The sequence below is a fragment of the Oncorhynchus kisutch genome, linkage group LG4, assembly GCF_002021735.2.
Source record: "Oncorhynchus kisutch isolate 150728-3 linkage group LG4, Okis_V2, whole genome shotgun sequence".
Lineage (NCBI taxonomy): Eukaryota > Metazoa > Chordata > Actinopteri > Salmoniformes > Salmonidae > Oncorhynchus > Oncorhynchus kisutch.
In genome coordinates, this window is record NC_034177.2 from 66,100,872 (window position 1) to 66,125,815 (window position 24,944).

The window sequence follows — 24,944 nt, forward strand, 5'->3', positions numbered from 1 at the left end:
ACGGCAGCCAAATATTGATTATCAACAGAATAAGACTAGATATTCATTGGAAAGGAACATCAAGCTCATCCCCCCTTGCACGTTCACCACCCTGTGAAGTTCATTTATTTCATCTTTAGTTTAATAAACTGCATGCTTTCCCAGCAAGTCCTAATGGGAGGACCACACAACGTGACATCAAATTTACTTCGATATGATGGTTATTATATCAATATTTGCCCATAGAAGCAGTTCCATAGACCTTTCTCGCATAATTCATTTTACAGACACAAAAAGATCACCTTGTCTAGCATATTTTGTTTCAAAATTTGGAAAGTCTACCAAAATATATTCAGTTTATATTCAGTTATTTATTTTATCCGACATGTACTATATTCACATAAAAAAGGTTGGCTGTAAACATGGTTATAGTCAGTTGTCCTCGTTTGGTTCAGTATAAAACAAAATCAGAATGGCCCATTAAAACAACTTAGAATTCATTTGTTGCCATCCTAGGGTCATGCACTACTCATAAAACGTATTTAGAACTTATATTGTTCAGAAACATAAAATAAAACGCCATATTGGATTTTTTTTCTTCTTTTTTTAAAAGCCTAATAGCCTAATATTTTGGTCATATCGCCCAGCCTTATGTTGAATTGTTACATATGTAAATAAATCTTTGCCACAAGAAAACAAAGTGTACAGAATGCAAATAGATGAAATGTCAAGAGAATAAAATGTCCAGCATATTTTCAAAAGCCAGCATGAATTGCTACAGGTTTATACAGCCTACGGGGAGCAGAGCAAACTTAGGCTGTAAACTGTATATTGGGGTATTTGGAAAGAGCGATGGGGTGTTTTTTCAATACAATCTAAACGATTTATTTCGAAGTTTAATACATTGAATATGTGTAGCTTTCACCTGTCAGATCATTTTTCATTATGAAGCTTACCGGTAGTACCCAGGCACGTGGTGTTTATTTACAAGCACACAATGAAGAGAGACCGTGGCCTTGAGTCACTCAATGTTGTGCGGCACGCGCCAGGTGATCTAGTTACAGACTGGAATTCACAATTAAATGTTTGCCAGCAAGACATCTTATAACTATTAAGTTAACTGTCTAAAATGTGCTAAATTCTCTGCAGTTCGACATTTGACTTGATCATTTAGTAACTAAGTTCGCTATCTAGCTAAGTGTTTTGCTTGCCGGTAACAGCAGAGAATCCCCTACTTGTTAGCGTTGCTAACCTTAGGATTACAAAAGCTCAGAGGAGTTTGAAAATAGCAGCCCTTGTATTCAGTGTTGGTATTACCAAATATCCCAGTATGGCACAATGTCGGTATGAAGGTATGACAATCTGGATACCGCCCAAGCCTAGAGCACTCCTAACGTTCACTGGCTGAAACAGTGCTCTGTGTACATTCTAATGGTGATGGGTTAGAGTTAAAGTCTCTATTTATCTGCTTCTCTACGCTCCAGAGAGGCTGCTGGAGTCTGAGGTGGATGTATGGAGAGAGAGTAGGATTGCATGTTTTCTTCCGCCATCTCAGCCACTCTGTCTCCAGGCTGAGGGGATGGGGAGGGGGGTTATGGGAAGGAGAGGGGGGTTGGCTGGGGGAGGCGCAGCAGAAAGAGGAAGGCGTTGGGATGTGAAACTTGATCCGTGCGCTGCCCCTTCCCTCCCCGCCTTCATCTCCACCACCTTCCCACTGCCACCTTGCCAGAAAGCCTTTGAGACTCCCCGAGCAATCTGATCCCTCACTCTGCCTCTGATTGGAAACGCTCTCAGAGAGGGGAGAGAGGGCTGCAAGACAACAGAAGCAAGGCAGGGGGAAAGACATTCTTAAACATAAAGGGAGGTTAGAAAAACAAGCATTGTGGATTTAAAGTGCTTGAGAAAATATATGAGCAGGAGAATGTTTTGCTTCCCTCTTTCCCTCCACTAAGAGCAAGCAAAGCAGGCAAGTTCTGGTTTATGTTAGACTTTAGTACTGAAACAACTGTATTTCTAGGAAATAAATAGTCCTATCAATACACACACCACATACTAAGAATGGACTTCATGAAAACAATGTAGGTTATTTAATGAAAGTACATTCATAAGCATATTTTGATTTCCCACATGTAGGCTATGCCCATTTCAAAGTTCAACTGCAATGGCAGCTGTCGAGCAGGAGCATGGGAGACAAAACAAATGGCCCATGCGTGATAATCATTCTATTAAAAAGATGATACTTCCATCTAGCTATATCCTCCTGATAAACAGCAAACCTCTGATCTGTACATCATGTGCATATAAATCATATCAGAATTATGTACCAGTTACTGAATCCATGCCCATTCCTGTCTAAACTCCATTACGTTCACAGTAACAGAGCTCTGGCTAATGAATCACCCTCCGCTGCAGAGCAGGGCTAGACTCCTGCTATAGTCACTGTGTCAGATCAAGATACTGGGTACACAATTACTGCTAGAGACACTAGGCTTAGGTCTATATGAACTATGAAGACTTTCAGCTATGTCTAAATATTGACATTTCTTGTCAAGTGCTTATGGTTTGAATACCTGGAACAATCCCCACCATGAGATTATTAGCCATTCTTCCTCTACCTCTTCATCCTCGCCTAGTCTCCCTCCCCAACTACTGGCCTGTGTTATTTCAGTAATGGAGAGCCCCGGGGTAAGCCGTAGAATGTTCAGCTGTCTGGCATATGTATAATGTTAGACTTTAGATTTAATTTATTTTTCCTCCCCCTTTATAAATCTACTTCTCCTACCCCATGCCTCTCCTCCAGGCCCCTTAAAGTAGACAGTTTCACAGTCAGGTCCTCCATCTGGTTTTTGACCTCCCTACGTTCCGGACCCCTTTCACTCCAAGGTTGCCTTCAGCATTGGATTGTGGGTAGCACAATGCAGTGCCATCCCAATCCAGGCTCAGATTAAAGCCAGCTATTCACTTTGTACAGATGAGAAAAGCATGGCCAAAAATGTTCCATTCAGATGTGACTGACACCCCATGAGAGAGAGGAGACCCTGAGTATTTTCCCTGTGAAAAGCAGACCTCTACTGAAGTAGTGTTTGTATGAGTGTTTGGAGTGTGTGTATTACCAGATTTGAAGGTGTCTCACTAACAAGGTTCACTGATTGAATGTGGTGTGTATAATTGAGGCCTACAACATTAGATTCAATATTGTGCCATAGAACTGTAATTTCAATTTAGGCCACATACCACATCCAGACAAATGAACTAGCAAGGGACCAAAAACCTGAATTAATACTTTCATAATCACTGAGGACTTTATCACATTACATGTTGATGATAGAATCATTTATGATGAGCAATGATGATAGTCCACAGGGAATTCAACCATTGACCTGGCACCATTTTATGGGCTCCTAACCAACTGTGCTATTTTGTTTGTTTTTTTCACAATGTTTGTAACTTATTTTGTACGTAATGTTGCTGCTACAGTCTCTTATGACCAAAAAGAGCTTCTGGACATCAGAACAACAATTACTCACCTCGAAATGGACAAAGATTTTTTCTTTAATGAGTCCTATGCAAAGGATATACTGCTTTCCCCAGACCAGGCCCAAATCAGTGTAATTCGCGTGAAGACGGAAATACAGGGGGCGGAGTTCGGGGCGCCTTGCGAGAATTCGTCAGCGAGTGGGTAAACCGCCACTACCATCCGTCCTATTGGCCAACGTGCAATCACTGGAAAATAAACTGTATGATCTACGATCAAGACTATGCTACCAACGAGACACTCAACACGGTAATATCTTATGTTTCACCAAGCCGTGGCTGAGCGACGACGCGAATAATCTAGAACTGGCTGGGGTTTCCGTGAATCGGCAGGACAGAGCAGTTACGTCTGGTAAGATGAGGGGCGAGGATGTGTCTATTTGCCAATAACAATGTCTAATATTAAAGAAGTCTCGAGGTATTGCTTGCTTGAGGTAGAGTACCTCATGATAAACTGTAAACCACACTATCTACCAAGAGAGTTCTCATCTATATTATTCGTAGCTGTTTATTTACCACCACAACCCGACGCTGGCACTAAGACCGCACTCAATGAGCTGTGTAAGGCCATAAGCAAACAAGAAAATGCTTATCCAGAAATGACGCTCATAGTAGCCTGGGACTTTAATGCAGGCAAACTTAAATCAGTTTTACCTAATTTCTACCAGCATGTCACATGTGCAACCAGAGGAGAGAGAAAAAAAATACTAGACCAAAAACTCTAGACCATCATAATTCTATCCTCCTGATTCCTGCTTACACGCAAAAACTAAAGCAGGGAGTACCAGTGTCTCGGTCAATGACGCAGATGCTACAGGACTGTTTTGCTAGCACAGACTGGAATATGTTCCGGGATTCATCTAATGGCATTGAGGAGTATACCACCTGTCATTGGCTTCATCAGTAAGTGCATCAACGACATCGTCCCCACAGTAACCGTACATACATATCCCAACCAGAAGCCATAGATTACAGGACAGAGATATACATTTTAATGTATTTATTTTAAACTTTATTTTGTAATTATTTTCTTAACTATTAATTGAACTGCATTGTTGGTTAAGGGTTTGTAAGTAAGCATTTCACGGTACCTGTTGTATTCGGTGCATGCTACAAATAAAATTTGATAGCCTACCCAAAACTCCTTCATTCAAACTACGTGTGTGCTTATAGCTAGCAAATTGAGAGCTGATGTGAAGTCTCATTATTAAAATAGCGCTACACATATGATTAGTGTAGGGAATTATTGTACCATATAAAAATCTATGTAAAATATATTTTCAATTAAACATTTGTTTTTACAGGTGTTTGTAAACTGTTGGACCAAATCCCAAAGTAAAAAAGGCTCAAATAAAATAAATAATAAACAAATAAAAAAAATAATTTGGTACAATGATTAGCTATACTATTCAGTGCTTGTTTTCTCACAGACTGAAATTGAGCAAACAGTGTAGAATTAACAACCATAAAATAACAATTCCCACTAAATAACACAGCCAAAGTCAGAACAGCTTTCCCATTTTGTCAGATGCGCGCCCCCCCCCCCCTTGCAAATATCACAGCCAATCAACACTGGGGGGTTAGTAATAGTGTGAAACACTATCATTCCACTATTAGCAACATGTTCTGAAATGCAAAAAAAGTATCCTGTGTGTAACACCTATAAATAAGCATCATTAATGCCCACTTGGATGATTTTTTGTTATCAGTACTTGAGGTGGTAACATTATGCCTTCTTCAATCTTCTGGACCGTCAACACTTGTTACAAAACACACTCACAAACTCACAACGACAGAACAATGAATTGGCCTACTTTGAGACAACTGACCGTTTTTATCAGTGAACAACTAAAGTTACTGTTAGCAATGTATAATCAATACATTTAGGAACGTTAGGCTATAGCCTACTAGCTAGGCTTGTAAGTAAGTAAATTCAAAAATATTGTCTAACGTTACTTGTCAACAATGTTGACAATTAACTAAACGCAGTCAACCTCCGCAGAAAGGGAAAAATACTTGATTAATATCATCATTTGATACAAATGGTTCCAACCTCATGACATTCACTCAGTACAATTTGTAACACATTGTTGCAATGTCTCCGGAAGCGCAGTAAGTACAATAATTGTTGCTGGCTAGCACCGCTCTGTGCTAACTAGCAAGACAACTTTCATTGTGTAACGAGTGAATTAATTTATAAAACAATTTAAACTGGAGGCAAAAAATAAACAAATAATACTCTGGATAACCAATTCTGTAAATATCAAAGTTCAGTGTTAGGTTTGCTAGTCGAAGTAACGTTACTAGAAAACGAGTTAAGTGGCTAAGCTAACGTTAGCGAGCTAGCGCCAACAATCTAGTTCACTTATAGTAAACTCTGGCAAACAAGTGGCTACATTCAAAACACTGCCAACATAGTCTAACAAAAATAAAACTACAGCAACTTTTATAACGAATACAACTTTTCTTTAGCTACGTTCTGTTATTTTTCAGAAGCTAAAACAAACTTTTTCTAAAAAGTCAGAACAGAATTCACAGGTTTATGATGTAGCCTAGATGTAATCCCACCTCACCTTTTTCTCCAGCAGATGTGGCCAATCCTTTTGGTTCCGGGCGATCACTCCCTTATATCTATATATTTCGTATTGAAGTTGCAAAATGTTGTGTATATTTTCCAAAAATTCTGTTTTTACAACGGCCCAGCTCTCCTTGCTATGTTTCAGGCTCCGACTATGTCATTTGATCAAGCGCACATACCCAGTCCTGCGCGAGAAGAGATAATTCCAGACCAAAACCTTCCAATCACTGCAGCGAGTGCGCAACCATTTGAGGGGGAGCGGGTCGCGGTGGGAGTATTTCTGTGGATAATTCAAGTATGTCCCAATTACGTCTAACGCCCTCTGGCGTAAAATGGACAGATCTACTGTATTCGTATTTCTCTGACATGAAATTAGACACATGCATGCAGTATTCTACTCACAAATAGAACAGTCTGGAGAGTAAGAGACATATGTCAGAGAAGAAGGGTGGCGTGGAAGAGGGAGGAGGCAATGGGCTGGACAAGTATTGCAAACTGGAGAAGCAAAGAGAGGGTGAAAAAGGAGGACAAGGTGGAAAGGGCGAGTGAGGAGATGAGGGATTCAAAAACATGGATAAAGGAGATTAAGAACTAACGGGTGGAAAGGATAGTGATGAGGAGGATAGGAGATGAAGAATAAGGGAGATGAGGTGGAACGATAAATCAACATGAAAGACATTCACGCTGTGAAATAAAATGTTTATTGACAAATTTCAAAGATTCAACCTGTCCTAGAGATACCAGCAGCCTTTCAACATTGACTCCCATAATACAGGCAAACGTGGTTGTAAAACAAAAAATTGTAATTGGTAGTCTTTACTGAACAATATACAGGACATTAAGATCATGGTATTCAATACACAGCATGCATAAATTAAGGCCATCCCTCTAACACAGTCCATTCAGGATGTCCTCAATAGAGAGGAAATCAAGCCCATTTCCTTCCCAAGATTGATACACACACGCACAGATTCATCTCATACAATTATATATACCATGTCACAGTAGACTACTGTTCAAATCTAAAATCTTCAATGTATATCCTTTCTCCATGTAATTCTGTTCTGATAGCAGTCAGATGCAGTTCACTAAAAGCAATGCATAAAACATTTTCCTATTTTGATGCATAGTTAGTGTTATCGCAGGCCAGGCATGGCGATACATTTGAAATATGGGGTTTTACACTCCAAATACATCAATGTTCCACATAAAAATACCTTGTTTATAAAGACGATAGGGTTCTAAGTACAAATGCAGCAAGATATGAAACAAGGTAATGTGTTATTAATAATATACAATAGAAAAATGACAATCCTATTCCCCCAACACAGTCCAGCCCCAAAAAATAAAATCATACTACTCAAAGATCAAGGCCATATTTCAGTTAGTGCTTCAAAAACAAATGAATGTAAATAAGTAAATAAATTATCAGATTTAAGTGGTTGTTATATCATTCCAAGTATGTCTATTTTAAGAAAAATACTACTCTAGAAAAATACTTTCCCCCATCAAAACACAGAACATGGAAGAAGAAGCAATCCCTTTTACACACTGGATATACATCTTGCAGCCTTACAAGTGTTTAATATACAGCAATACAGAAATAACATGTGAACCAAAATCAGAAAGACCACTCGGCAAACTAAAACTGACATTAAAATGGATCATCTTAATACAGTGGTCTCTCTATACAGAGGGCAGAGATGCACCAGAGAGACCTCTTACCTAAATGGAATGAATGACAAACAGCAGAGAGAAGTTATGGTCATATTTGGGAATGGACTGTGAAATTATATAAAACTGTAATATATGTGATACACTATTGTTTTATAGTGTTATTGCCAATGTTGACTACACAAGTGAGCATTGGAACCACATACAGTATCAGTCAAAAGTTTGGACACACCTACTCATTCAAGGGTTTTTCTTTATTTTTTACTATTTTCTAAATTGTAGAATTCAGCAATATGGCCCGAGGGTGTGTGGTATACAGTCTGATATACCACGGATGTCAGCCAATCAGCATTCAGGGCTCAAACCACCACGTTTATAATAACAGTGAAGACATCAAAATTATGAAAAAGCACATATGGAATCATGTAGTAACCAAAAGTGTTCAACAAATCAAAATATATTTTATATTTGAGATTCTTCAAAGTAGCTACCCTTTGCCTTGATGACAGCTTTGCACACTCTTGGCATTATCTCAACCAGCTTCATGAGATAGTCACCTGGAATGCATTTAAATTAACAGGTGTGCCTTGTTAATTTGTGGAATTTCTTTCCTTCTTAATGTGTTTAAGCCAATCAGTTCTGTTATGACAAGGTAGGGGTGGTATACAGAAGATAGCCCTATTTGGTAAAAGACCAACTCCATATTATAGCAAGAACAGCTCAAATAAGCAAAGAGAAACAAAAGTCCATCAGTACTTTAAGAAATTAAAATTTCAAGAACTTTCTTCAAGTGCAATCGCAAAAACCATCAAGCGGTATGATGAAACTAGATCTCACAAGGACCACCACAGGAAAGGAAGACCCAGAGATACCTCTGCTGTAGAGGATAAGTTCATTAGAGTTACCAGCCTCGGAAATTGCAGTCCAAATAAATGCTTCACTGAGGTCAAGTAACAGACACATCTCAACATCAACTGTTCAGAGGAGACTGGGCCAAGAAACACAAGCAATGGACATTAGACCGGTGGAAATCTGTCCTTTGGTCTGATGAGTCCAAATTTGAGATTTTTGGTTCCAACCGCCATGTTTTTGTGAGATGCAGAGTAGGTGACGGATGATCTCCGCATGTGTGGTTCCCACCGTGAAGCATGGAGGAGGAGGTTTGATGGTGTAGCGGTGCTTTGCTGGTGACACTGTCTGTTATTTATTTAGAATTAAAGGCACAATTAACCAGCATGGCTACCACAGCATTCTGCAGCGATACGCCATCCCATCTGGTTTTCGCTTAATGGGACTATCATTTGTTTTTCATTAGGACAATGACCCAAAACACACCTCCAGGCTGTGTATGGGCTATTTGACCAAGAAGGAGAGTGATGGAGTGCTGCATCTGATGACCTGGCCTCCACAATCACCCGACCTCAACCCAATTGAGGTGGTGTGGGATGAGTTGGACCGCAGAGTTAAGGAAAAGGAGGCAACAAGTGCTCCGCATATGTGGGAACTCCTTCAAGACTGTTGGAAAAGCATTCCTCTTGAAGTTGGTTGATATAATGCCAAGAGTGTGCAAAGCTGTCATCAAGGCAAAGGGTGGCTACTTTGAAGAATATAAAATATATTTGGATTTGTTTAACACTTTTTTTGGTTACTACATGATTCCAACTGTGTTATTTCATAGTTGCGATGTCTTCACTATTATTCTACAATGTAGAAAATAGTAAAAATAAAGAAAAACCCTTGAATGAGTAGGTGTGTCCAAACTTTTCACTGGTACTGTATATTGACAGTTTGGGCTGATGACAAGGTCTTTCGGATACCAGATAACACAAAATCGCATTGCCTAAAAATGGCCTTACTGGGATGCACAGCCATTTTATCATCAACTTTCAGTTCTACCCATCTTGATTAAGCATTATGTCTTCTTCCTCTTGGCAAAATTCACAATATAGATTATGTATCTGATTATGGAGGAAGTGTCAATACAGTATATGGCTGACACATGGGGTCTGTAAAAAATATTGACATTGAGCTGTTGCGTATGATCAGTGTACAGGGGTGACAAATGGCTTTGCAGTGTTTGCTGGGGTGGGGCCAAGGGAACATACAGTGAGTGTACGATGTATAAATAGTGACTAGCATGTGAGGCATACCAAGTAGCCAGCATGGTTTCAACACTCTGTTGCACTCTAGTGGTTGGAAACTATATAACTAGTTTCAATATGCTGAACTTTGCTTAAACAACTATTTAGCAACAATTCAAGTCTTCCTTCATTTCCCTCAATGGTACCATGTAAGGTTTATTCTGAACTGGCACTGACTATGCTTTCCTTACACGTTGATCTACATACATACGCATATCAAAAGTACTTAGTCTAGTGTTCTCAGAGTTATGTCAAATCACAATAAACCTTGCTATTCCAGTGGCACAAATACATACAGTAACTAATACGGATGTTGCCTCAGTAGACATGCACTGACAATCATGTACAGACTCTTGCATGCATACATACACAAACACAGAAAATACACAGATGTACAAAATAAACTCAAAGTAAAGCATCTGTACACAAGCACAAGGTCACAACTGACCTTTAAGTGTGTGCTAATGAGAGCGAAATTATTGTGAATGGCTGTTTTTGGCCTTGACAGATATTTCCTATAAATTCTTGTTTAATTGTAGAGCTTCATACAGAGGATGCATAGACTTTTGCTGCGTAAAATGTATTTGTAAGACCCCAGGCCAGTGCTCGTCTCTCTTACATGCTGTAAAAAGATCTAGGGTACTTCCTCGATTTCCACGTTTATGAGACACATTCCAAAACCCCTAACTTCCCTACCCCATAAATAGAGGTTTCCTCATCTTCTACCTGTATCCCTAAGGATGTATGTTACTACTGTATCATAATGTAACATATTGCTATCTTTGTATTGTTTTTTGACTGGATCTCAAATGAATCCAGGATGAAGAAGTTTGAGTGATGTACTTCATATAATACTATGAACCTCTGTATCATGCAGCTGTCAACAAAATGCAATATACCTTTTTTTGCTTTATCAGCAATATAAACATCCATGGATGTTATGCTTTCATTTTATTCTATGTAAATAAATAATATAACGGTCAAAGTTGCAATAAATATCACCTACTAAACTATAATGTATAATAATAGCTCTGTGAAATCCAACAGTATTAGTAGGCTTACATGTGTCATGATATACTGTAACAGTTCACAGTGTGAGGCATTATCATGTTAAATCTAGTGTATACAATCCTAAAACGGTCTTACTACATTCACTGCAAGCTATTTGTGTTTCGCTATTTGGGGTTTTACATTCAAAACAAAGCACACAGTGTTGCTGTGAAATAAGGCATCTTATTTACTGAAGAACCCTGCTACTCCACTCAGTCTGCATGTGTCTGTAGGCTGTAGCTCCAACCTCCCTGGATTGAGGCCCTCTAGGAACTCAGTGGAATAGCAAAGGGTTTACATCAGAATTCTCTGATATAAAATATACATTAGAATTCATTTGTCAGTGAAATTAATAAACACAAACCTAACTAATATTTTGTCACGACTGACGGTCAATCTTGCCGCTACCATCTTCAGCTTGTATTTTTCATCATTAACACTGGGATCAATGCCCCCTCTACAGGGCTCATTGCCAAGGCTTGGGCATAGCTACGTAAGTACCTGCCCACCACCCAATAAGGCTGCAGATGGAGCATTTACACGTTGATGGCGTGAGCATGCTTCTTGCACAGGGGCTTGTCTTTCTTGGAGTAGAAGGGCTGGCCCTCCAGGTTCACATGGCACACCTGTGTGAGACAAACAGAATTGTGAATCTCACAAACCATCCATTTTTGTTACATTCCCAGAGATCTTAGTTATAACAGTTTTATACATCAGAAACATGTACAGCTGTGTAGTCATTCTTACTGCACAGACAAAGCAGGTATCGTGCCAGGTATGACCCAGTGCTTCAATGAACTTGTCTCCCGCTTCTACTGGGAAGTCACAGCCATGGCATTTGGTGCTGAAAAGTGAAATGTAATCTGAAAGAGAGAGGATAGACTGAAAACACTAGCAAATGGTGAAAATAGTAACAAAGTTACATGCATAAAAAATGTGTCTTTATGTGTATAATTCAAAATGTAGTTCAGTTGCAGAAGCTGCTTGCACAGAGTACATTATGGCAAAAATGTCAGCAGAAGCTGGTTTGGGCTCTAAAGGAAACATTTAACATTTGTGGCTTTTCATTATGTGCCATTCCATTTACGTAAAGTACCTTTCTCACAGTAAGGCTCCCCATCCTCCATGTGGAATAGGCTGTTTCCAAAGGCATTGCCACAGGCAGCACACACAAAGCAGGTGGTGTGCCATGTCTGCCGCAGAGCATGCATCACCTCCTGCACAGGGACAAAAGGTTATTGTCTGGGTGCATTTGTGGTTATATGCTGCATAGGCTAAACAAAGCGCTTTTGTGTGTGTCGTACATGTCTGTGTGTTTGTATCTGACATCTCACCCCCATGATCTTGGTGTTGCAGCGTGCACAGGTGGGGGCAAAGAACTCTCCATAGCAGTTCTCACAGTACACTGCGTTCTGCTCCTCCACAAAGCTGCAGTCTGCCAGCGATGTGTGGCAGTAGTGACAGTTGAACTCTTCTGGGTGCCAGGAGCGACCCAAGGCCACCAGGAAGGGTCCCCTGTAACGACAGATAGCGAATGAGGACAAAGGCGGTGACAACGGCCATTTCTGAAGCCAAACACTGTGTTTCTGTTTGAGTGGCTGTGTTTCCACTGACGGTGTATCGTTGTTGTTACCGGATCATGTTGTTGCAAGCGCCACAGAGGGGTGCTCTGCTGCTGTTGGCAGCAAAGCGCTCCGCCCTTTGGGCTACGCCCCGGGCAATGGGAGGGAAGGGGGCAGGGGCGGGGTTGTAGGGGGCGGGGCTGGGATTATAGGCAGGGCTTGGGGCGGAGGGAGGGGCGTGGGCGGAGCCAGGGTTTGGGATGTAGGCCGGTGCTGGTGGGGCACTCTGAGGTAGAGCGGGCACTTTCATGCTGGTGCTGGTGCTCTTGCTGGGGTCAAACTTGTTGGCAAAAGAGTTGTCTGTGATCCAGGGTGGCCTGCTGGAGGGGGGTTCAGGGGCGGCTGGGGCTGTGGCTGGGGTTGGAACAGGGGCTGGAGCTATGACCCAAAGAGACACACGGTTAGTCAACACTATCCATACTTACCATATTATTAACACAAACAAACGGCCACACAGCACCCCCTGCTGTAACTACCTGGCACAATGCAGGCTGTGCTGACCACCTTGGGTGGAGGAGGGCCCACAGGGATCTGGATGGAGCTTTGCTGCATGGGAGGAGGCTGCTGCATGGGATGTCGCTGCATAGGCGGGGCCTGGTGCATGGGGGGGCCCTGGTACATGGGTGGTCCCTGGTGCATTGGAGGCCCTTGGTACACGGGAGGTCCCTGCTGCATAGCAGGCCCCTGGTACATGGAAGGTCCCTGCTTCATGGGAGGTCCCTTCTGCATACAAAGCCCCTGGTACATGGATTGCCCCTGGTACATGGGAGGGGCTTTTTGCATGGGGGGAGCCTGGCCATATAGGCTGCAGAAGGATAAACAAGAAGCTGAGTGACATCATCACCACCTAAATTCAAACATATCTCTACTAGTCTTATTACTTCAGAAGTTTTCTGAACTGTCATTGATATATTATATAAACTATCTAAATTAGGAAACTGTACTACAAGTACCAGTTACTCATAAGGATACTGTTAAAGGGATACTTCAGGATCTTGGCAATGAGGCCCTTTATCTACTTTCCCAAAGTCAGATGAACTCATGGATATCATCTGCGTGTAGTTTGAAATAAGTTGCTAACTAGCGCTAGCACAATTGCTTACTAGCATTGGCTCGAAGTCCTTGCGCTAGTTAGCATTGGTTCGCAAAACTACCTCTAACTTCCTTCATACTGGATGCATAGACATAAACATCATATCCACGGGTTCATCTGACCCTGCCAAAATCCTGACATATCCCTTTAACACTAATATGCCTCATGATAATACCTAGTATGCTGAACAGCCACCTATCTCCTTCCTGACTCTGTGTCCACATATGTTTTGAGTCTTACCTGGATCTCCTCCACTTCCCCAGACACGTTTAACGTAAAGGTTAGTGGGAGTTTAATATTGCAGAGACCCACAGAGAGAGAGAGAGAGAGAAAGAAAGACAGCCTGGTATCAGAGAGACAGTGTTAGAACAGAGAGCCCCGGTTATAGCAGTGAGAGAGATTCACAGAGCCGCCAACCGATTTCATTTGAAAGGAGAGAGAAACAGGTTGATACATTTGTAAGAAAGGGGAAGGTTAAAACGCAGGTTAAATGAACACTGTCAAAGCATGATTATCATCCTTAGAGTTATAAATAGAGGGAGGGGAATAAGTGTGTGTTATTTCAAAGGTGAAGTCGACAATAAGGGAAGGAAGCACACTATCCAGATGTTCTATGAGCAGTGCCATCTGGATAAGCTTCCCCACAGAAGTACCTGGAGACGGAGGCAGACTGTTGCAGACTGTAGCTATAGCGCAACAGAAAAGGGTCTGAGGTCAAAAACGGGTCAAACACAGTTTGTGTAGCTTTTGAAGAGGGCAGCACCCAATCAGTAGTCCCTTTGAGGTGTTGGTGAACTTGGTGTCATAGTAATACCTTTGTGCGAGCACACATTCACACAAAGGAAAATTGTATGTCCTATAGAGACAAATAAAACAGGTTCTGAAAATCCAAGATCCTAACACTGCCAAACCAAATGAAATTGATACACAGCTCTGCTCCTATATACCATATTTGTATTCATCACCATCAATCAAGGAAACCATATATGATACAGCACACACACACACATGCACAAAACCACTCATATTCTACACTCTGCACACAACCACCACAACTGGCTCCATTGCAAAGGCCAACACGCCTTGCAACATTAGTTAACACATCCAAAATCCACATTAAAGAGAAAACAATGACATGACATCATTATTAGGAATCTGTAAGGTGAGCCAGAGGACCCACTTCTCACAAACACACAGGCAAGATAAATTCCCTTCAAACCAGTGGTGTAAAGTACTTATGTAAAAATACTTAGTTTCATGCCATGATCTATTTCACCTGTCCATGTGATTGTCTCCACCCCCTCCAGGTGTCGCTTATTTTCCCCAGTGTATTTATCCCTGTGTTTCCTGTCTCTCTGTGCCAGTTCGTCTTGTATGTTTCCGAGTCAACCAGTGTTTTCCCCCATTCTCCTGCTTTTTGCATTCTCCCTTTTCTAGCCCTCCCGGTTTTGACTCTTGCCTGTTTCATAACTTTGTACCTGCCTGCATGACCATTCTGCCTCCTGTGTCTGCATTTGGGTCTCGCCTTGTGCCTTGATAAAAATACTACTTAAGTTGTTTTTTGGGGTATCTGTACTTTGCTATTTTTATTTTAGACAACTTTTACATCACTACATTCCTAAAGAAATTAATGTACTTTTTACTCCATACATTCATTTTCCCTGACACCCAAAAGTACGTGTTACATTTCAGATGCTTAGCAGGACAGGAAAATGGTCCAATTCATGCACTTATCAAGAGAACATCCCTACTACCGCTGATCTGGCAGACTCCCTAAACATAAATGCTTAGTTTGTAAATTATGTCTGAGTGTTGGAGTGTGCCCCTGGCTATCCATAAAATTAAAAAACAAGAAAATCGTGCCGTCTGGTTTGCTTAATATAAGGAATTTGAAAAGACTTTTTACTTTTGATACTTAAGTACATGTTATCAATTACATTTACTTTTGATACTTAAGACCAAATACTTTTAGACTTTTACTCAAGTAATATTTTACTGGATGACTTTCACTTTTACTTGAGTCATTTTCTATTAAAGTATCTTTACTTTTACTCAAGTATGACAATTGGGTACTTTTTCCACCACTGCACATCATAAGTTGATATAACGTTCACAGTTTTAAGCAACTGTGGTCACCACACTGGCTCCAGGAGATCCCTATAAAGTACCACTATTACATTAAAACTAAAGGGTGGATGGATGTGTTTCCTTATTTAAGCCTGCTGTTTATACAAAACAAAAATGACAATGGTTGGCTGAACGACACAAACTGAGGGAGTAATATGTACCATACTCCTTGTTATGCAAAACTAACCAATGATTTAATATTATCCTCACTAGACACTTACAAATCGGAAGAGGGTATTTTACGAGCATATACAATTATTTATACAATGGTCCTCCTTTGTATGAGTCCCATTTAAAATGTTCACATGAGTACCAAATTCTACATCATTTGACCTTTTCAGCCATTGCACTTTTAAGCAGTACATCTATCAACAGCTGCTATTGCCTGTTGCCACTAGTTAGCCATTCAGTAGTTGATTAGAATGGTGCATCACAGCCATATAAACTCAGCAACAAAAAAAAGTCCCTTTTTCAGGATCCTGTCTTTCAAAGATAATACGTAAAAATCTAAATAACTTTACAGATCTTCATTGTAAAGGGTTTTCCATGCTTGTTCAATGAACCAGAAACAATTAATGAACATGCACCTGTGGAACGGTCGTTAAGACCATAACAGCTTACAGACTGTTAAGGTAGGCTGTTAAGGTCACAGTTATGAAAACTTAAGACACTAAAGAGGGTCTTGACATGACCCTCCAGCATGACAATACCACCAGCCATACTGCTCGTTCTGTGTGTGATTTCCTACAAGACAGGAATGTCAGTGTTCTGCCATGGCCAGCGAAGAGCCCGGATCTCAATCCCATTGAGCACGTCTGGGACCTGTTGGATCGGAGGGTGAGGGCTAGGGCCATTCCCCCCAGAAATGTCCGGGAACTTGCAGGTGCCTTGGTGGAAGAGTGGGGTAACATCTCACAGCAAGAACGGGCAAATCTGGTGCAGTCCATGAGGAAGAGATGCACTGCAGTACTTAATGCAGCTGGTGGCCACACCAGATACTGACTGTTACTTTTGATTTTGCCCCCCCCCCCCTCTGTCAAGGGACACATTATTCCATTTATTTTAGTCACATGTCTGTGGAACTTGTTCAGTTTATGTCTCAGTTGTTGAATCTTGTTAAGTTCATACAAATATTTACGCATGTTAAGTTTGCTGAAAATAAACGCAGTTGAAAGTGAGAGGACATATTTTTTTCTTGCTGAGTTTATCATTGATTTGCAGGATACAAATGATTGTGATTGACATTCAAGTGTTCACTGTTCTTTGACAAACTACCCCCCAAAATCATAATGAGTCCAGCCAGTGTGTAAGCTCGCAGTTGAGCAGCGACATGCAGAGTGAGCATGGAAGAGTGTGGGATAGAGGAGCTACCATCATCACTCGGTGTGGTGCGATCTCCAACTGTGACTACTAGGTGCTCAACCAAGTGAGCTACTGTCATATCACTAATTGTGTGGCCTTCACAGGGTGAACAGTCCCCATAAATACCAATTCCAAGAGTATGCTTCTCCTTACTATGGCATGCAAAGGTCCAGACTTGAATGGGCCTGTAGGGATTTTGTGCGTTTGTTCATTTAAGAAACTGGTTGACCTGCAAATTCAAGATGAGAGATGGAATGTCAAAAAGACTACTTCAGAGAGTAATGTTAGCTACATTCTGCATTAAACAGGCATTTTTATATTTGGGTCAAACATATTTCACCATTAATGCTGTGAAGGGACTATTGACATTGTGGAGGAAGAGGTGCAAATTAGTCAAACAAAAACTTGAGTCAGCAATCGCAAATGCTGCCAAACCCCCACGAGCTTACACAGTGTACTTAAGCAGTCTGCAGTGTACATTCTGCACATCAAACCTCGTGGACCTTTTCCTTTCCATTCAGCTGTGATGGAGAGAGCTAATTCAAAGAGCGTTGGAAAGAAGTTTGTCCCTGTGCAGGCAAGCAAAACAGTTGCACAGACCTAATTGCACTCAATAGCATGTTTCCAATTGGGGGCTGTTGCAGTTCATTTTGCACCACTTTTCAGATATAATTATTTGTATTTTCTTATGAAACATAGCCAATGTGAATAAAGCAATGCTGCAGTCATGGCCTTGCTCTTTTGATCCGGATAGTGTCCCACTCTCCAGTAAAAGTTCATTTTTTACTCTCCTGTCCCATATCCCACACATACCTAAGCAACTCCGCACACCACCTGTCTGTGATGTGGTCAGTCTGTCTGTCAGTCACTGTGGCAGTCTGTTATGTTGCGTGTATACCTCAGGTGCTCGGTTCGGAACCAGAGGGCAGGGCTTTCGTTTGGGCAAAGTGCTGGTTCGGAACAGGGTGGGAGGTAGCCCTTGCTTCTAAACCTAGTTTCTTAACGAGAGTCAACAAGAGAGGTCTGAGAGACGGTTTAGGGCTCACTCCACATACAAATGGATTACTTTGTATAAGAAATTCAATCTTAAACCCTCTCTGAAATACTACACTGTAATGGAAAAAATAAGGCAACACTATTTGGATAGTCCCTAATAGATGTGTTAGATACAGTACCAATCAAAAGTTTGGTTACACCTACTCAATCAAGGGTTTTTCTTTATTTTAGAATAATAGTGTAGAATAACAGTGAACACATCAAAACTATGAAATAACACAGTTGGAATCATGTAGAAACCAAAAAAAAAGTGTTAAACAAATCTAAATATATTTTAGATTCTTCATAGTAGCCAAGAGCTTTGCATGCTCTTGGCATTCTCTCAACCAGCTTCATGAGTAATGCTTTTCCAACAGTCTTGAAGGAGTTCCCATATATGCTGAGCACTTGTTGGCTGCTTTTCCTTCACTCTGCGGTCCAACTCATCCCAAACCATCTCAATTGGGTTGAGGTCGGGTGATTGTGGAGGCCAGGTCACCTACTCTGCATCTCACAAAGACACAGTGGTTGGAACCAAAAATCTAAAATTTGGACTCATCAGAACAAAAGGACAGATTTACACCGGTCTAATGTCCATTGCTCGTGTTTCTTGGCCCAAGCCAGTCTCTTCTTCTTATTGGTGTCCTTTAGTAGTGGTTTCTTTGCAACAATTTGACCATAGCGGCCTGATTCAACCAGTTTCCTATGAAAAGTTGATGTTGAGATGTGCCTGTTACTTGAACTCTGTGAAGCATTTATTTGGGCTGCAATCTGAGGTGCAGTTACAGTTGAAGTCGGAAGTTCACATACACCTTAGCAAAATACATTTAAACTCAGTTTTTCACAATTACTGACATTTAATCCTAGTAAAAATTCCCTGTCTTAGGTCAGTTAGGATCACCACTTTATTTTAAGAATGTGAAATGTCAGAATAATAGTAGAAAGAATGATTTATTTCAGCTTTTATTTCTTTCATCACATTCTCAGTGGGTCAGAAGTTTACATTACACTCAATTAGTATTTGGTAGTATTGCCTTTAAATTGTTTAACTTGGGACAGAAGTTTTGGGTAGCCTTCCACAAGCTATCTGTCGATATAGGACTCGATATAGGACTCATTCTACTGTGGATACAGATACTTTTGTACCCGTTTCCTCCAGCATCTTCACAAGGTCCTTTGCTGTTGTTCTGGGAATGATTTGCACTTTTCGCACCAAAGTACGTCCAGCTCTAGGAGACAGAATGCATCTCCTTCCTGATTTCCTTCCTTCCTTCCTGATTTCTTTTGATTTCCCACGATGTCAAGCAAAGAGGCACTGAGTTTGAAGGTAGGCCTTGAAATACATCCACAGGTACACCTCCAATTGACTCAAATGATGTCAATTAGCCTAATAGAAGCTTCTAAAGCCATGACATCATTTTATGGAATTTTACAAGCTGTTTAAAGGCACAGTCAACTTAGTGTATGTAAACTTCTGACACACTGGAATTGTGATACAGTGAATTATAAGCTAAATAATATGTCTGTAAACAATTGTTTGAAAAATGACTTGTGTCATGCACAAAGTAGATGTTCTAACCGACTTGCCAAAACTATAGTTTGTTAACAAGACATTTGTGGAGTGGTTGAAAAACAAGTTTTAATGACTCCAACCTAAGTGTATGTAAACTTCTGATTTCTGTAACTCTGATGAACATATCCTCTGCAGCAGAGGTAAATCTGGGTCTTTCTTTCCTGTGGTGGTGCTTATGAGAGCCAGTTTCATCATAGCACTTGATGGTTTTGGCAACTGTGCTTGAAAAAACTTTAAAAGTTCTTGAAATTTTCCACATTGAGTAACCTTTATGTCTTAAAGTAATGATGGACTGTCATTTCGCTTTGCTTATTTGAGCTGTTCTTGACATAATATGGACTTGATCTTTTACCAAACAGGGCGATCTTCTGTATACCACCCCTACCCAACTGATTGGCTCAAATGCATTAAGCAGGAAAGAAATTCCACAAATTAACTTTAACAAGGCACACCTGTTAATTGAAATGCATTCCAGGTGACTACCTCATGAAGCGGGTTGAGAGAATGCCAAGAGTGTGCAAAGCTGTCATCAAGGCAAAGGGTGGCTACTTTGAAGAATCTCAAATAACATATCTTTTGATTTGTTTAACACTTTTTTGGATACTACACGATTCCATGTGTTATTTCATAGTTTTGATGTCTTCACTGTTATTCCACAATGTAGAAAATAGTCCAAAAAAAAGAAAAACCTTGCATGAGTAGGTGTGTCCAAACTTTTGACTGGTACTGTATGTTCAATTAACTGTCAACATTCTATTTGTCCTATGTCAATACGTACAGTGGGGCAAAAAAGTATTTAGTCAGCCACCAATTGTGCAAGTTCTCCCACTTAAAAAGATGAGAGAGGCCTGTAATTTTCATCATAGGTACATTTCAACTATGACAGACAAAATGAGAAAAAAAATCCAGAAAATCACATTGTAGGATTTTTAATGAATTTATTTGCAAATTATGGTGGAAAATAAGTATTTGGTCACCTACAAACAAGCAAGATTTCTGGCTCTCACAGACCTGTAACTTCTTCTTTAAGAGGCTCCTCTGTCCTCCACTCGATTTTTTTTCTAATTTTGTCTGTCATAGTTGAAGTGTACCTATGATGAAAATTACAGGCCTCTCATCTTTTTAAGTGGGAGAACTTGCACAATTGGTGGCTGACTAAATACTTTTTTGCCCCACTGTATGGCCTTTCTTGGTCCCCTAGATAGGACACAAAACGTTTATTAACATTGGACATCCTACTGACAAACTACCATTCATCTGCTGTGAAGGCCAAAACATGGTTATCTTTGAGGGTCCAAAAAATGTGTATAAACACAGATCGGAATGGTCCACAAACCAAATCCAGGAGTCCAAGGCAGTGGCAGTGATGACCAACTACAGAAGCAACAGCCTGCACAGGCCCAGGGCATATGTTGTGTTAAGGCTGGTCAAAAAAAAATAAAAAAAATAACAGGATTAAGATGGATGGATGGTTATGATGATGAGGGCGTTACGGGTTAAAGGATGATGGTTTTTGCAGACTCGCTCTGTATGACTACAGTGGACTACTCCACTGCATTGAGGCTCTCTGTTCTCACACCGCTCACAGACATGGGAGGTCAGGTCTTCCCAGTGTCTCTCTCCTCACAGGTTCCACACAGTCCAGGTGATCACAACATCAGACTGTTTGACTTACCTTGGACACTGAATATGGACACTCTCCCTTGTGAATGTACTAAACCCAAAGCCCTAGCCACTTACACACATACTGCTCATGAAACCTTTTACTGGTTTAGCTGGAACATGAAAACAAAAACACACATTTCAATCTATGTTCAATCAATCACGAAACAGATGACAAACGGGGAAAACATCAGAACAAAACAGTCCCCCTCAACGAAGGTACACACACAAATATAGCTACACACCAATTAAAGGGAAGAGCACCCAGTTGGCGGCGGACAATAAAACCACAACAAGCTAAAATGTTCAACCCACACAGAATTACCTCTCATGGGTGGGTTCAGGGTCTACGGGGGCAGGCTCTGGAGACTGGTAAGCAGCAGTAGGCGAAGCTGCCTGATTGGGCGAAGCAGCGCTAGCAGGGAGAGCGACATGTGTGGGGCTGGTGGAAACTGGAGCATGCTCAACAGGGCTACTGCATAAGGAGGTTAAATTGCATTGAGAGAAAACCATCAGCAGTCTGGGGCCGAAATCCATATGTAGGGCTGTGTGTATATGAACTAGAGGGTTAATGTCAGCACAAATAGACCTGTAAGGTTATATGGCCTCAATAACATGCAAAACCAAAAGCCTTGATATTGCTCAGCCCAAAGCAAGGATGTCCATCAAGGAAAAAAATGGAGAAAGAGTAGGAAAATAAATCAATGACAATTATTCACAAGCCTTATCTTTCAATATCAGGATTTAGTGCCAGAAGTGAGGAAAAAAACCTCTGTGGGAAAACAAAACCTCACAATCTGCTCATAATAAGATAAAAACGAATGTTTGAACTATCGATTTTGGGTGAGTCACTGGAGAAAGCGCAGAGACTGGCAGGGGTGAGTGGGGTGATACCTGGTTGTATTTCACTCTTAATGGAAAGCTGCCTAGCTGCTACTGCAGGAATCGATTGAGCATAATGGGGAACGATAAAATAACTGCGTCAAGACGAGCGCTTCATCAACCATGTCCAGGGCCAGAGGGAACCACCTCACTATATGCTTGATATACACAGTCCTTACGCAATTAACACAGTGCATTACACATTGATTTGGAACTGTATAGTGTATCATACTAATATAATATAATCAGAGACAATCTAAGGTGTTGGGAGAGTTTCAGCCATAAACTCTGTTGGGGAAAAGGATTAAACAGAGTATATACCAACAACAGCAAAAAGGAGAGAAAAATTAACACACTCAGTGAGCATGGCCTAATCAGAGTGTACGCTACAGAACATTTGTGAATTTACTTTTAAACATGAGTGAAAATGAACAGTGGTGTCTCCCCAGATCTTGACATTTAAACACAGCTGACTTTGACATGAGGCCAAAACATTGAGTGAATGACTGTGGGAGAAGGTGGGGTTGAGGACTAGGGAGAACGGAATGAATGCAATGCCCAGGGGGAGCTGCCCAGGCTGGTGCAGGTTGGGGGACAGAGAGGGTGGCAGGCATCTAGCAGCAACAGGCCTGGTGGTGGTAGACCGATGGCTGACCCCTACTCACTTCCAGCACCCTGACCTCCTCTCCTGGACATCAATCTGACCAGGAAACAGTGGTCTCAGGCGGTCATTTAACCCTTCATCACTTTCTGTGGTGAACTTTGGAGGTTAGCAAGTGCTCCTAGGTTGTGGTGATAGTGGGTCTATCTACGGTGTGTCTCACAGCTAGATGTGTGGAGCGAGGAGTGGAGTGTTGGCAAGGGAGGTGTAAGGATCAGCACAGATAGACAGGTGGTAGATGCTCTCAGTTTGAGTGACAGTTAACAGAGGAAGTGCCTTTGAGGCTGGGTACAAGGACAGGACAGGCCACAGTCACACAGATACAAAAGCCACTATCTTCAATTACTTCTGAATCCAACCAATGAAACCTATTACTAGGATAAAGTATTATAATCTAGAACACCTGATTTGAATTATTAGCTGGTTGATAAGCTGAATCATGTTTGTTACAACAGGAGTTGGATTGAAAACCTACAGGAGGGGGGGCTCTCCAGCAGCTGGGTTGAAGAGCCCTGCTCTAGAGAGACCTCAACAAAGTCCCTTTTAGCAGATGGGAGTGTAGGAAACCCCTCTCAATTGTGTTTCAACTGGCCATCCTTGGGTATAAGTTACATGAACTCATCTGGCATAGGTACAGACATCTAACTTCAATACCACTGGATCTCTATATGAACGCAGACAGCCATGTACACAGACACACACACAGACACAGACAGACTTGCCTCACAACAAGGGGTTTACATAAATGGGCATTCTGTGCAGGTCATTAGGTACACACTGAGGACACTGGCCTTCAAAACGCATTTACCCTCTTCATGCAGGATTAATAGATTGCATTGGCTGAATTGCTGGATGTATTTCCAGATGTTTCCGAGGGAATGACTGTTTCAAATTAGGGGCAGATTAAGGATAGTGTGCTTTGAAGGCTGAAGTCAAAATCTGGTGCCTCAGATTAACAACACAAGGGGAACTAGATAGAAGTAGAAAGAGGCCACACCCGACAGAGATGTTCAAAATAGAAGATTGCATACATGCACCACTCTTTCATCTGCCAAGGATCTATAAACAGTTTGGAATTTGAAATACTTGATCCGTAAACTAAATGACGCCATTTCATTTCTCACTTTATCTCACCGTGGAAGGGAAAAACTTGAGGACACTAATTTGAGGATAGTTTTAAAGGGTAACAAATGTATAGCGCCCCCCACTGGTAACATCTGCTTGGCACAACTGTCAACATAGGGAAATTGTGATCTCTCCCACTAAAGCAGCTGGGTTAGTAAGGCAGCTCCATGGGCAGGCAACCTGACACCTCGCGTACCATTTCACTCTGCTCCTCATTCTCTGGGAGAGACCACTCCGCGGTAGGTAGGCAAACACTGGCGTGTGTTTGCATGATACTGGTGAGGTGGGCAGGCAAGTGCAAGGGCAGGGGAGTCTTTAGCAAGGGGGAGAGAGAGACCGGTGCATGCTCTTACAGGCAATTAGGAGGATGAGAATTGAGATTACAGATAGTCAAGGAACGAGCAATGGGTCTAGTACTAGGTGGTTTAGAGACATCAAACAGGTATGTATTTTACCATGTTCAGCTGTCTACTGTACATCAAAGCAGTAGTACGCTTTAACCATAGAGGTTAGGATTCGTGGGAGGGGGTTGAGGGAGGGGGATGGATGGGTTACTGGAGAGCTGTCGTAGATGAGGAAGACACTGACTGACAGGTGATACAGGCAAGACTAAACACAAGGAAACACAATGATTCAGACACACAACATGAAGACAGACACCAACACATAGCTGTCCACAGGTACCCCTCACCTTCTGTGCCCTTTACCTGGTTCTCAAACGGGACGTACGGTAGGTCTACATTAACTCTACCTTCTTGATTGCCAAAAACTGTCATTAGTCCCATGAATTAAACCTACAACATAACTTCTTATCGCCTACTGTCACAAGCTCCTCTATAATATTGA

General features: G+C 41.3%; 2 protein-coding genes across 3 annotated transcripts in view; both read right to left on the reverse strand.

Annotated features, from left to right (window-relative positions):
* LOC109889867 (bone morphogenetic protein receptor type-1A) overlaps positions 1-6,345 on the reverse strand; it is a 66,773-nt gene extending 60,428 nt beyond the window's left edge. Inside the window, exon 1 of one of the 2 annotated variants that reach the window (XM_020481643.2) lies at positions 6,087-6,344. The gene's annotated coding sequence lies outside the window, so the exon portion shown is untranslated. Of the gene's footprint in view, positions 1-6,086 lie in introns of both variants that reach the window. The other variant, XM_020481644.2, reaches the window with a different exon arrangement.
* A 431-nt stretch (positions 6,346-6,776) lies between these two features.
* LOC109888961 (PDZ and LIM domain protein 7-like) overlaps positions 6,777-24,944 on the reverse strand; it is a 63,184-nt gene continuing 45,016 nt past the window's right edge. Inside the window, exons 9-15 of the mRNA XM_031821801.1 lie at positions 21,756-21,905; positions 13,055-13,383; positions 12,590-12,956; positions 12,291-12,471; positions 12,053-12,173; positions 11,704-11,819; positions 6,777-11,582 (exon numbers count right to left, since the gene is read on the reverse strand). Of these exons, the coding sequence (XP_031677661.1) occupies positions 11,493-11,582; positions 11,704-11,819; positions 12,053-12,173; positions 12,291-12,471; positions 12,590-12,956; positions 13,055-13,383; positions 21,756-21,905 (1,354 nt within the window). The 3' untranslated portion in view covers positions 6,777-11,492. The remainder of the gene's footprint in view (positions 11,583-11,703; positions 11,820-12,052; positions 12,174-12,290; positions 12,472-12,589; positions 12,957-13,054; positions 13,384-21,755; positions 21,906-24,944) is intronic.